This window comes from Achroia grisella, unplaced genomic scaffold (assembly GCF_030625045.1).
Source record: "Achroia grisella isolate CSIRO2021 unplaced genomic scaffold, CSIRO_AGI_Agris_v1 utg869, whole genome shotgun sequence".
NCBI classification, from domain to species: domain Eukaryota; kingdom Metazoa; phylum Arthropoda; class Insecta; order Lepidoptera; family Pyralidae; genus Achroia; species Achroia grisella.
The window spans coordinates 1,020,727-1,035,934 of record NW_026713049.1 but is presented as its reverse complement, the minus strand read 5'-3'; the positions used below and the strand labels follow the sequence as shown (position 1 = coordinate 1,035,934).

General features: G+C 35.1%; 2 protein-coding genes across 3 annotated transcripts in view; one reads left to right on the top strand and one right to left on the bottom strand.

The window, feature by feature from the left end:
- The window catches only part of LOC131852894 (uncharacterized), a 35,209-nt gene extending 20,289 nt beyond the window's left edge, over positions 1 to 14,920 (bottom strand). For both annotated transcript variants that reach the window (XM_059203635.1, XM_059203636.1), the window contains exons 1-2: positions 14,725 to 14,920; positions 8,908 to 9,290 (exon numbers count right to left, since the gene is read on the bottom strand). In XM_059203635.1, coding sequence (XP_059059618.1) covers positions 8,908 to 9,035 — 128 coding nt within the window. In that variant the 5' untranslated portion in view covers positions 9,036 to 9,290; positions 14,725 to 14,920. The remainder of the gene's footprint in view (positions 1 to 8,907; positions 9,291 to 14,724) is intronic.
- LOC131852893 (uncharacterized) lies at positions 183 to 2,091 on the top strand. The gene has a single exon (XM_059203634.1). It carries the CDS (start codon positions 481 to 483, stop codon positions 1,756 to 1,758), a length of 1,278 nt encoding a protein of 425 aa, XP_059059617.1. The 5' UTR covers positions 183 to 480; the 3' UTR covers positions 1,759 to 2,091.
- Positions 14,921 to 15,208: the final 288 nt, after the last annotated feature.

The window sequence follows — 15,208 nt, the reverse complement described above, 5'->3', positions numbered from 1 at the left end:
TAAATAAACTTTATATAAATGTATTATACCATAAAGTTACTACTTTCTTGATCATTATTAATTTTGAATTTATAATGTTCACGTAACATTCACTTAATAGAATTTGGTAAATTAAACTATCTTGCATCTATTTTAAATATATTTTGTAAAACTAAAACTGAGAAAATTTTCTTATTATCGGCATGTGACGATGCACAGCATCTGTGAGAGTGCGCCCATAGTACTTCCCTTCTAATCTACCAATAGTAAGAACTTCCGGTTTTGTTTAGCGACTTCCGGTTCCGTTTAAGAACTTCCGTTTCCGTTTAGCGACTTCCGGTACTAATTATTTGCTGTCTTAGGAGGTGTGTCGACCAACGACCACCAAGCCTCATAGCGTCGTTACTTCCCGAACAGTGAACATCTAATTTTATCTTAGTTTGCTAACGAAATAGTTGCAAAATTTATAATTAGTTTAATACTTAAATCTAAAGTGTGATCATGAGTAATAGTGAAGTGAATAACGAAGAAGCTCCGCTACACCGCGCATCGAGCCCGGCCTCAGCTCCGGCATCCGGCAGTGGCGGTACCCGGCGCCGACATACCTGCAGTAGCGACTCTGCTTCCGCTTCATCGGATTCCTCAGACCACCAGGTAAAAAGAAAAAGACAAGGTGAGTCAGATTTTGATATACAGAATCTTATGTACAGAGTTAATGCATTGACAAATATTTTATTGCAAAATTCATGTCTACCGTCTTTTCAAACGGAAGAAATTCAGAATATGCCTAGCAATTGTACAGCGGCACATACAGTGGCGATTAACGCACCGGCCGCGGCGTCCACGGACACTATCCGTGACCCACCATCGAGACCCACCACAATGGTGTCCTCCGATTTTTCTTTACGGCGCCCAACGGCTGCTGTACCAAATGAAACGCGGTTGTTAAATCTTGGCCAAGTTAATACAACCTCTAAAGACCCTAAAGTACCCCGGGCGGACCCCGAGCACTTAAAGCGGTTAGAATTGCTGCAAAAATTCGGTGATCCATCTTGGAAAGAGGTTCGATATACTGACGCCTTGAAAATACATTGTGCCACCCCTGGTTTTGTTGAGTTGGATATAAATGATGAACTGAGACAATTCCAAAAAGGCAAAGACTATTCAGCTAAATCCGAAAAAATTGTAGCTGCTATTTGTAATGGATTGTTGACACAGCGTGATCTATTGAATCAAAGCCTGCAACAACTGGTTGACTGGGCGGCAGCCCCTGATACAACTCTGTCTGCTGGAAATATTTTTGATAAAATTTCAGAATTATTTCAACCTAATTCTAAATTTCATAAAGTAAGCGAAGAAATTATGCAAATAGTTTGCGGTAAGCGGGCAGAATGTATCGAAACTCGCCGGGAGCGTATCCTGGGTGAGCTGCCAAACAAGAACTTACGTGAGGGTCTCCGTAAGATACCTCCAAGTTCTGCGTACCTTTTTAATGAAACTCACCTGCATGCTTACATTGCAAACACAGGTGGGATGGATAAATGGGTTCGACCATGGTTTGACTCGGGAAAAGAGCTCCATAAACCAAATACTAAACCTTGTTATAAGCATAGTAAACCTGGTCCGTCACGTGAGGCTAGTCAGTCCTTTCGTAATCAAGAGCACGCATCAAATTCAAGGAAGAACAAAAACTTTACCTATCGTCCAGAGCAGAAAAGATCGAAGAAAGTCTATCATCGAAAGGACAGCCTACCCGGCAAAAAGAAATTCGATAAATGACTCGCAACTCACACAACCCAGGTTTTACGGAGGCTGTCTTCGAGCGTATCGGAGGCAGTGGCAGGCGCTTCGGGCTCCGGAGGCCCTTCTCGGAATGATCTCGGGAATGCGTCTACCATTTACCTCCAAACCACTACTTGTCCATCCATTGGCGAAAACCCTAAATCGCTTCAGAACAACCCAGTCTCCAGATATGTCGGATCAGATAAAGATCCTGTTGCAACAAGGTGTCCTGGAAATTCCAGACCAACAGGATCTGGGCCCCAGTTTCTTCTCAACAATGTTCTTGACAAGGAAGAACGATGGGACTCACAGACCTATTTTCAACCTAAAACGCTTGAACCAGTACATACTACCAAAGCCTTTCAAATTGATTTCACAATTTCTAATACCACAGTTCCTGCAGAAAAACGATTGGATGGTAAAGCTGGACCTTTCATCAGCCTACTTTCATCTACCCATTGCCAAGACCCACCGAAAATTTCTCAGATTAATTTACGGTCAACAGATACTCCAAATGACCTGTCTACCCTTTGGCCTTTCATGCGCCCCGAAAAATTTTGCGGCGCTAACCAACTGGATCGCACAGTATCTTCGGAACCAAGGCATGCGTGTAATTGTCTACTTAGACGATTTTCTTATAGTAAGTCAGTCACGGCTGTTACTCAAAGATCAGGTGAGAGCTGCTATAAAAATTCTAGAACAGCTGGGGTGGACGATAAACTACGAAAAATCAGTAATGATACCTACACAAGTGATAGAGTATCTGGGACTACGGTGGGATACGAACAACAACCTGAAATGCTTACCGGAGAAAAAAGCTGCGAGGATAATCGCAATCGCGACAAAAATAATGCGCAAAGGAGCAATGACACTGAAGGAAGCACAAGTGATAATGGGTACCCTAAACTTTGCAAATTTTGTCATACCCAGGGGCAGACTGCACTCCAGACAGCTTCAGCTATATGCACGGAGTTTGTCGAAAATATCTGCTCCGACCCAATTGATCATCCCAGCACTAGTACAAGAAGAGCTAACATGGTGGATAAAGACGTTAACAGACTGCAAGGTATCCAGCGATCTACATCCAAGGGCAGTACAACACTTCTTGACCACAGATGCTGCGGATTACGGTTGGGGAGCACAAATGGACGATCTAATGGTGTCAGGCAGGTGGACTTCCAATCAAAGGATTTGGCACTGCAATTGCAAAGAAATGTTCGCGATTATAGCAGCAGTAAAACATTTCAGATTCCAACTACACGGAAGTCACCTGATTTTACAATCCGACAACCGTACAGTCGTCTCATACATACGAAAAGAAGGCGGCACACGATCGACAGCATTGCTCAACTTGACATACCAACTCCTGAGTATTGTAGACAAATGGGAAATGACCTTGACAGCGGAGTATCTTCCAGGCAAGTTCAACGATGTTGCGGACAGGCTGTCGCGAGGGAAACAACCAGCCGAATGGCATCTTCAACAGCCAGCTTTGGAAAAAGTTTTTCGTCAGTTCGGAGTGCCGTACATCGACCTGTTTGCCACCAAACAATCTCGAGTTGTAGACAGATATGTCACAAAAGATTGTCGGGACCACTCTGCACTATTCCACAACGCTTTCAGCCGCCCATGGAACTATCAGTTGGCGTGGGTCTTCCCACCACCGAACCTGATACCACGGGTACTAAATCATTTAAATACCTCCCAAGGAGTATTTCTTGTCGTAGCCCCAATGTGGACGAAAGCGTTTTGGTTGCCGGATCTTCGTCGACGAGCATTGAGCAGACCCATGAAAATCACCAACTTATCTCAAGTGCTTATAGATCAGAGCACCGGCCTCCCTCCACCGAGAGTTCAAGACATGACATTGTATGTTTGGAGAATTGGGGGTGGGGCGACATAACAAGTAACTGGTCAGCCGAAGAACTAAGCCTATTGAGATCTAGTTGGAGAGATTCAACATTAAAAACTTACAAACCAGCTTGGAATAGATGGGTTAGGATTTTGTGAGAATAATAATATAAACTTTAAACATCCCGATGCAGTAAATCTAACTAGGTTTTTAGCTTATTTGTGGCTTGAGGAGAGATTAGCATATCAAACTATTTTGTTGCATAAATCTGTAGTATTAACATTTGGAAGAACATTAAACAACGAAAATTTAAATTCTAATTTTTTAGTTAAACATATGCTAAAGGCTATCTCTCTTCAAAACCCAAGAACAGAAAAACCCCCCATTTGGGATCCTAGCGATCTGGTTTGCTGGTTACAGGATAACCCGCCAACAAATGTAACGCTATTTGAAGCCTCACGTAGATTAGCTTGTATATTACTGCTAGCCTCGGGACGGCGTGTCCATGACTTAACCTTGTTAAAAGTATCCCCTGACCACTTTACTGACGATATCGATAACATAACCTTGTACCCATCATTTGGATCCAAAACAGATACTGCTTCATACAAACAGTCTGGTTGGCGTTTATCAAAACATAATAACCCCAATGTGTGTCCTATATTTTGGCTTAGGAAGGTTATCGAACTAGGTTCAGAGAGACGTACAATAGAATGCAATAATTCTCTATTTATCAAAATTAGAGGCTCTATGGGATCAGCTTCGCGAACGGTTATAGGTAACTGGGTTAAAACAATATTCAAAGATGCAGGTATATGCGCCTCTCCGGGCAGTGTGCGTTCAGCTGTCGCCTCTCTAAATTGGTATGAAAATTTCCCCGTAGAAAATATACTTAGCCGTGGTAACTGGCGTAGTGAAAATACTTTTGCAAAATACTACCGTAAAGAAATTATTGGTAGGCCTCAATCATGCGCAAATCTTTCAAGTAATTTTCAACCAGTCTAAAGTATGATTGTTATGATGATTACTGGTGTATATTATTATTAATATTATAGAATATATAGTGTTAAGTTGGCATTTTATAAGTATGTAATAGTTAAATTTTGTTCTATTATTATGATGTTATTTATATAAATATTGGAATATATCGGATTATATGTGTCAGACTTATAATTTATCTTGATTATACTATAGCATATGTTATTACGTTATCACATAGCGTCATTTGCTGTCACCAGGAGTTATAAACACGTCTCTCACAGATGCTGTGCATCGTCACATGCCGATAATAGTGCAAGTTTTACATAACAATAAAACTTGTATTATTGAGCAGAGACGATGCACAGCATCCAATTTAGGTCTCCTGGTGAGAGACTGCTATGAGGCTTGGTGGTCGTTGGTCGACACACCTCCTAAGACAGCAAATAATTAGTACCGGAAGTCGCTAAACGGAAACGGAAGTTCTTAAACGGAACCGGAAGTCGCTAAACAAAACCGGAAGTTCTTACTATTGGTAGATTAGAAGGGAAGTACTATGGGCGCACTCTCACAGATGCTGTGCATCGTCTCTGCTCAATAATACAAGTTTTATTGTTATGTAAAACTTGCACTATTAAATAACATTCTTATTTCAGTTTGTATAAAATAAGTAAAACATGAAGTCTGTATATAAAAAACTGCAAACGTTTTAATTAAAAACAAAGTACAATAGTAGTAAAGGTCCACGGCATATATTACCTACAATTATGTTAAGCTAAGAAATGAATATAAAACTTTTACGAAAATTATAATACCCTCCATCCTACAAAATTAGAAGAAGACTAATATTTTATTATATTAATTTTTAATTTTTATTTATTTATTTGTACACTTTTACTTAAATAAATGTAGATAAAAAATTTAAGAACAATCGCTGCTCTAAGCTCAATGATCGTGTCGCAGGAATCAATCTTTTAGTACATAAACTTTAACTTAATACAGGTTCCTGTTTAAGTAGGTACAAAACTAACGAATATAGCATCAGAAAATAATTTTTAAAGAAGAACAATAATAAATATATGAATATACATTAAATTATTACATTAGTAAGGCTACTACTGATAATTTACTATTTACATTTAATATATTATTGGAACTGGCGTTTTTACCAACACGCGATTACATTTTCGCATCCGTATACAGAAATATATTTTGTTACATATAAAATAACAGTAACAAAATTAATTTTTGTTATTCATCATATATTTGTACTGTTAGGTAAATAAGTCAGTAGTTTTGATACTTTTTTTAGAAAATTACTATAATATTGAATTGAAATCACTGGTAAAATGACCATCTTACATGCCGAATTAGTAATGGACAAACGACGATGCTCAAATTCAATCTGAACTAGAGACACGTAAATCCCATGGCGACGAGAGGCTCTGGAATGGAAGCTCCTGACAGTCGTAATTGTGTCGTAGACTGACTCAGTTCCGTAGAGAATACAGATATTTTATATATCATACAGCGGTAGGAACATCTTGAGTAACAACGACCATATTGCCATACCATATTAATGTATCTGCATAGATAAATACAAGCAAATCAACTTAGACGTATTTGAATTTGTAGCAATAATAATATAATATTCTTGGACAATTCAAACAGCGTCATTTAGTTTAAGCATAGCTTGTGTTATGGGTACTAAATAAGTTATATAAATACATAGATTTTTTTATGTAAATACATACATAGAAATCATATTCATGCATACAAATGATAATACTATGCGAAGGTGTGCTAAACCACTAGACCACTAACTAAAAACGGAATAAATCAGTTTGTGCTACACGTGCATCACACTATCACATCAAGTAACGTTGGAAATGTTACGCCATTTTATTTCATTATTTTATTGGTGATGACTTTATTATTTTGATTACTGTAATTTACTGGAGTTTAACAAATTCACGATTAGATATTACATTTAATATTTGGAATAATAAACATAAAAATAAGAAAAACATTTATAAATTAGTTGTGTATTTATTAATATACTGACCGTACACCACTACAGATGCAAAACGTCTTTAAGTTGATTCACCAATAAGGCCTAGTTGCTACTAGTTGTACACGCGACTTCGTCCGCGTGGAATTTAACTTTATTTTTCTAAAATAAAAATAGTCTAAGTTACTCCTTTTAGTAGTTTACATCAGCTACCTGCCAAAAAAGTCCCATCAAAATCGGTCCAACCATTTCAAGAAAAATTGTAAAAAATTTTATTTTGGTGTATGTACTGTATTTATATTCATATGCATGTAGTAAAAAACTGTTATTTCAATATTACAAACGGTCACTCCACTTTTATTTAGATGTATAGATAACAACTAAGATTTTATGATGAAATAAAAAAAATGATCTGTCAATTTAGTTGTTCATCCCGAATATTAGGTACTAAGCTTTATTAAAATCCGCCCGGTAATTATCTCAAGAGGCAGGTTTAATATAAGTCTGAATAAAGTTTCACTTTAATGTAATCTATAATTCCTACTCCCATTATAAAGGTCATCATTACCTGAGGGACAACTTAAACGGATATAATATGACAGAGATTCAGAAATAATTACTGTCAAAGAATCCTGGCAGCTTGATTTAATTACTCTCGATTGTACATAATGAAGATTTTTACCACGAAATGAACCAACTTTAATCGTTACAGAATTTGTATGATATTACCTCAAAATGTAAATCAAAATTTATCGATTTTTACGATTGATTTTACATTTGAATGTAAGTGTAAACTTAATTGTAATACTCAATTCAGAAGACAAAGAAAATAACTACAATAAAATTTTAATAGGTTATTTAGCAAAACAGCGATTAATAAGTAAGCAACACAAAATCATTCTACCAATATTTATAGTCATGCCGCTATAATTTCCTTTCTTTTTTTTCTACTAAAGCCTACGTATTTCTGTCATATTAAGTAAAGTATGTTTTAGAAACAATTAATTACACCATTTCTGAACAACAAAATAGCGTGTTAAAAATATAAATTAATACAATTTAGTCTGGTAGCGTTAATTGTCGGTGTTTTCATTAAAACAACAATGATACAGAAATGTTTGTTTCTTCAGTATTAAACGCGACTACAAAGTCATTTTACAGGGTGTGTATATCACTTTAACTACTCGAGTGCACTTCGTCGGCCTTATGGCAGTTTGTACACTGTTTTGACAATATATTGTGACGTTGTTCGATCGTTACTATTGTATGTTTTTGTATGCGATAATTATTTTGCGATAAATTACATTCTTTTGAATAAATATTAAATTCGAACATATATTTTACAGAAATCCCAAAAGCGCACCTGCTTCGTTTACGTAAATTAATCTCACCTAACCCCTTCAATGGTTTAGGTATCTCTCAACCACGCTATAAATCTTTAAGGTATTACGATATCCAATGAAAAATTCATGGTACATAAAACGGTAACGAGCGTGACCACTCGTTTCTCGGATTGGAACATTTTCATTTACCATTTTCTTGTCAGTATGTCTTGTTATCATCATAAAAGTTACGAGGTGCTTCACTCTGCTCTGCTTTTACTGACTGGCTTATATCCACGTTATAGTTTCAAATCATGATTTACTGATGTGGATGAGATTTATGATGACGTCCAGTATATTGCCGTTTTAAGTGCTACTAATATTATAATGACTTACAATACTAAAAAGTCGTTGGTACTCAATCTCAAATCAGCCGCAATACAACTTGCTGTGTAAACTATATGTCGGTTCAAATTAAACAGTGAAATTACAGAATAAGAGGCATGACATCTTCGTCCTCTGAAATAGCAACGTATTTGGTATCAGGGGTGTCACATGATAACGTGATGTCCGTAGTGCTGTTCATGTATATAGACGACGGTTATCTTATGTTTTATTATGAACAGGTGAGCCGTCAGCTTGTTTGCTATTCAAATTACTTTAAAAAAAATAAACGCGAAAGTTTGTTTGTAGTGATGGATTTTTGTTCCTCTACGCAAAACGGCAATAATATAGCCAAGGTGAACTATAACGTGAATATTTAATTTGTATGTTATAAGAACATTTCGGATTTTATCGGTGTTGGTAGTAAAAGTACATAAACTTCCTTTACACTAACTAAATCATTTGCATAAATAGTTTGAAAATTACATACGATGATGCCGTTCGAAGCCATACAGCCTAAAAACAATGTTATCTGTCAAGATATGTTTAAAATTACATACGATACTGGCTGCTAGTGAATGTAATTATAGTTTACCAACCTGATAAAAAATATATTAACAGTGTATGACGTGGTATCGTCGTGTGTGACGGCGGGTTGTGTATGGTTGTAATAGTGCCTCGCGTGGGAGACAGCAGCCACAGCCGCCAACCGCTGCGAGCTGCCCATGGCCCAGCCGAGCGGGCTGCGTTGCGCGCTGACGGCGCCCACGCCCCCCACCAGCAACCAGCAGCGCCAGCGAGCCACAACAGCACCGTGCGGCGCCGCCTACGCGACTGCCGCGACCAACTCGCGCTTTTTTACAACTTTTTAAATTTTCTTCGTTTTTCTGTTCGTATTTTCACAACATTCTATTCAGCCAGTTCTCATTAAATTTAGACGCTATCAGCTCTTCTTTTCTTTCATGCAGTACATGCGGCGCATCTGTAACAATTATTATTTTTCATACATCAGTTTTTAACTACCGACACAAGAAGAAGAGAATTGCACGTTTGATGTATTTGTCTGTCATGGTAGCTGCAGGACGAATGGACCAATTTAGATGCCATTTTGTTGTTTATAAGCTAACATAATAGAAATAGCCTACAATTTATTGGAGACTTTATATTCAGAGATTACTTAAGTTTTAATTTTATAATTATTATTTAAATAGCTGACCCGTGTTATAAACTTTGTTTACGTCATATTTTCCCCGTTTTTTGCAATACTATTTCTACCGCTTCTAGTGCTCTTAGTGCGTTGTTGTATAGCCTACTTCCTCTATTAATGGACTATCCACTAAAAGAATTTTCGCAATCCGATAAGTAGTATCGGAGATTACTACGAACATCGAAACGCAGAAACTTTAGCTCTTTATTATATTAGTATAGCTTATAATAACGTATGATGTCATGTAAGAACTGTAAGGATGCAATTCCTTTGCAGTTCTTCTGGCTCAAACTACAGTTCAAAGGACGTATGGGACAATTGTCTTAGAATATAGATAGATAACATTTTTTATTCACACACACAAAGCACTGTATAATAAGAACAAAAATAAAAATAGATATACCATTACATTAGCCAAGTCGAACACAATACAATACATAACAAATATACAGATAAAATAAAATGCAATACAGTTAACAACAAAAAAAACGGTATGAGTAACGTAGTGTGTGTGCATAGCCCATACGCAAAAAGGCAGCACCTCAGTGTATTGTTTACTGCATACAAGCAGCAAACCACTGATTCAGGCACTGCCCAGAGACATACGCGAGGACGCATTTAAAAGACCACAGTTTCTAATCAGCCCTATTATATTATCATAAATAGTAATAATAATAAAAAAAAACTATAATAAAATGAGATATAGGTATAACATATAGACATAAAATACATAGAAAATTATTATCAATTCATATAATAACATAAATTTGAAAAACAAAAGAGAAAATAAACTTATTGCATAGGAGTGTTAAGTGTTGAGTGTTAATACTATCAAGCAACCAAAACAACTAATCACAAATATTGGGGAGAATGAAGAAAAAATATATATATATATATATGTATATTATATGTATAACAATTATAAAGACAATTCATCTTGATATCAAGCTGACTTTTGTTCCTCCAACAACAAATCTTTTAATTTTTGCTTGAAAGTAAATCTCGAGGGAATACTTCTAATTGGAGGGGGTATATTATTCCAACATTTGGTCGCTTGACAGCGGAAACAACCTCTAAATGCCATTGTTTTATGCGAATGCGCTGCCAACGGTGGCCTTAGAGTTCTAGGTGTACCATCCCCATATTGGTCGTCGTACGTGGGCAACCTTAACTTTTGGTAAAGATACTCTGGGCTTTTCAGCTTTATAAAGTCGAAAATAAGCATTGCAAGGTGCAGTTTTCGACGTGATTCCTTATTTAGCATTGAAGCCCTATTTATGAATGGAGATACATGTGTAGTAGTACACGCGGAGGAATATCAAATCAGAATAGACAGCATGGATTCTGTACACGTTGAATCATTCGACGAGTCTTGTACAGTAAGTAAATGATTCGCATAGAGTGATGCGCGTTTTTTCACTTACACAATTTCTTATTTTATGTAAACCTTTTAGTCTATAAAAACAGTTCTTTACAAGATTCAATATATGGCTCTCAAAAGGGAGTTGGCAATCAAAAACGATACCCAGATTCACTAATCTCCTGTAAATAAGTATTTAATTTTTTTACAATCGGGATCGCTATTTTTGATCATTTCGATATTATCGATATAAGTATTTATAATAGAGCTATAAAGATATAGCTATAAAGATAATGTGATTGAATTTGATTTTTGTACCAATTATGTGAAATATTCAAAATTGTTATTGTAACAAATAGAAAAGTCGCTTAGTGTGATTAAATTCGAGAAGCGTTTTGTTCCTGAAAACGAATTGAGCGTTTCGATGTTGAATGGCGCGTGATCTAACTACGTAAAGTTTCTCGGTTTCATTGGAAAGAACAACAATAATTCTAATTAAATGGACGCTAACAAATTCCAGCTGCCTCCGGAGAACTTTGAACGAATTCACAATAAGCAAGTGTCGTCTAAGACGTTGGAGAACTGCTTTGTGATTCCAAAGTATATAACTCGATTAGAGATGGTCCATATAGATCGTTTATACTGCAGCCGCCATCAACTTTATGAATTATTGAACCATTGTTTTGAAAATTGACATAATTGTATTTTGTTTAGGTTTATGGAAGGAATAAATCATGAAATTATATATTTTGCCAATAAAAAAGGCATCTCATCTAACATTGTATTTTTATAATTTTCTAACCAGTTTTGTTACCAGTGACTTTGTACGCGTGGAATTTAACATATATATATATATTTTAAATAAAAGCAGTTTAAGTTATTTCTTATAAGAATAGCTATCTGCGGGTGAAAGTCCCCTCAAAATATGGAACTATTTATACACCGTTTCAGAGGTTAGCAAGAAAAAACAGACAGACAATTCATTTTATATTTTTTTTTACGTTTTCAACGTATATAATCACATGCATTTAGTGAAGAGCTGTTAATGTCAAAGTACAAATATACATTTTAATTTTCCTTATTTATGTAGATGACATATACGTATGTATCATAGTAAATACTCCAGCTAAACATATAAGCAAACGCATTTGAACACCACCGATTTAAATACCAAAGTCATGTTATTAATATTCGCGAAAGTTTGTGAGTATAGAGGGATATTTGTTACTCTTTCACGTAAAACTACTAAACGTATTTTGATGAAACTTTCCAGTAATATAGCCATATACTATATTACTACATCAGAATATGTCGGCTATAAATTTCACGTAGGTGAAACCGCGGGCACAGCTAGTTTAATTATATATAAAACTAAGTATGAATAAATTATGTAAATACTGAAATTAATCTATGAAATTGCCATAAAATTTGAAATGTCATATTTAACAGCTTTCACGGCTTTACTAATTATCATAAATATACCTTGGCATTTCCATGGCATTTAGGATCGTGAAGGACTATTTTTTATCCTGTTTAATGTATATCACGTGGACGGAGACGCAGGGAGAAGCGAATGAAAAACCGTTTTCTTTTCGACCTTTATAATTAAATAAATTAAATAACCTGGACAATTAACACAGCACCATCATCTAACTCTATCCCACAGTAAGCAGAGGGATTATGGGTACTAGACAACTGATATAAATACTTTTTTTCTGTAAATACATATATAATATACACGGAAAATACCCAAACCGATACAAACAATCGCACTCATGAATAAAAATATGTTTGGACCATGCGACCATCGGAAATAAAGCGATGTGCTTAACAACTAAACTACCGAGGCCATCAAAAAAATTAACAGTTGTACAAATTTTTTTATTATTTTTATTCTGATAATTTGTAAATGTATTTCACATTATTACATATGAAATGAACAAAGCAAATGTTGTATTTTTCGTTCACTGTTTCTACAAGCGAGTCGTTCAACTAAAAGTTGCATATTCGAATGACGTTTAAGTCGAGCTGTATGCAGTTACATTATAGTTGTTTGAATATATTACTGTCTATTGCTTGCATTGCAATAATTACGGTTCCACTATTTGTTTTAAACTTTTAACTAAGAACGCTGAACTGAACTGTTGAATAAGTAGATAGATAATCTGAATATATATAACTCAAAGGTGACTGACATAGTGATCTATCAACGCACAGCCCAAACCACTGGACGGATCGGGCTGAAATTTGGCATGCAGGTAGATGTTATGACGTAGGTATCCGCTAAGAAAGAGTTTTGATTAATTCTACCCCCAAGGGAATAAAATAGTCCCCTATCCCCTATAGAAGTTTGTATGAAACTTCAATTTTAAACCAATCGGGCTGAGACTTTGCTTGCATAAAGCTACTATGACGTAGGCTAAGAAAGGATTTTGATAAATTCAACCCCTAAAGGGATAAATTAACGCAAGCGAAGCCGCGAGCAAAAGCTAGTAATTAATATAGAGTAAGTGAAATCAAAAATTATTTATTCATGAAGGACATTTTAGCCGTTCATGAACGTCAAGTTTTTGTATTCATATTTTTTTTCACTATCGTCCAGATCAGTTTACAGATTCAATTGGGAAGTACCGACAAGAAACTTAAGTAATTTCTAAAGCCAGTTTGTTGGAATTGTTCACTTATATGTGTAGATGTCTGATACTATATGTAAATACCGTGCTCTATTCATTTCTCTATTAAAACTTTTTTTTTTGTCGCAATTAATTATTATATTTAAAACACTATTAATACGTAAGTTTTTCTCGCATACATTTTACTAAAGTTAGTAGTTTAAAGGATTTTACCATTATCCTTACTAATATTATGTAATATTATGTTATCTGTGCTAATATTATAAAAGTAAAAGTAGATATGTTTGTTACGCTTTCACGCAAAAACTACAAAACGTATTTTGATAAAACTTTACAGAAATATAACTTATGCATCAGAATAACATATATGGGCTATATTTTTTATTGGAATTTAATGTGGATGAAACCGTGGGCACAGCTTGTTTTTTTATAACTCCATCATATTCCAACTCGTTCAACGTTCTACTTATAGAAAGTGACAACCGACACCCGTACACATAAACTGCACCACACATCACGAAATTATTTTATTTATTCATCGCTATTCCTAGGAACGAAGGTTTCATGCCTTCGATTGTATCATGAATTCAGAAATTTCACTTTTTCTTTAAATTGGAATACAATATAATTGTTTAATATTACAGTTATATTGTTATTGTGTTGTTATTATATTATTTATTTGATAATTACAAAATAAATATTATTTACTAATTATGCATAATATAAGGACGAGTTCAAGTCAAGGTCGCATTGCTACAGGTCTAAAGTAACTGAAAATAGCCCAAACCACTACAACAACATAAAGTGCATGCGTAAACTGTTGTAAGTAGGTACTTTCTATCTTCAAATACTTATTAGTTAGTTATGTATAAATGTAGGTTTACATTTTGTTCTAGATAATTTACTGAAGTAAAGAAACTTTACGATTGCTTGAAGAGAATATTTTCAACTATTTTTCAAATTTTTTTTCCTGTTCATTTCAATATCAATGTTAAATAATATGGTTGAAAATTCTGATATGAAATATATGTATAATAATTTACTACGAGTATATTTTAGTTTAAAAGTAGATTCAATAATGACAATCGTTTGTTCTAAATGTTGATTAAGATATAGTCAAATATTAATTTTAAATTTCGTTCCATATTTTTAATTGATTACAACTCATTTTTTATACTCATAAAACTTAACTGTAATATTAATTACAATTATTTACCTTAAAACATCGTTCGAAGCTATAATATTAAGGCCAAAATTTTCCGTATACACACTTATTAACGCGAATTGACTTATTATCAGTTTAACGGTTAATTCGTGTCAATATCACATATAAGTTGTATGACATAACACCGCACTTAGTTCGCGCGTCAAAGTTTCAACTTTTACTTGAGAGTGGTACACGCGAGCCGCAACCCCGGAGTGCGGCGGACGAGTGAGGGCGCGTCGCCGCCCGCCCTAACTTACGGCCAGCATTTGGTCAAACGTTTGCGTCGAGTGTACTACTTAAAATTGTTGTCTCTTACGTTTTTCTTGTAATTGTTTTAGTGTGTAATTTACATGACACATGGCATTATTCTACAGGTATTTATACTTCTCTATTTTAGAAATAGTTGTTGTATATCCTTGCGTTTCCTTCATTTAAAACATTATAATTATATACTGACATCGAGTATTTGTTTACATTAACAAGATTTGGTTGT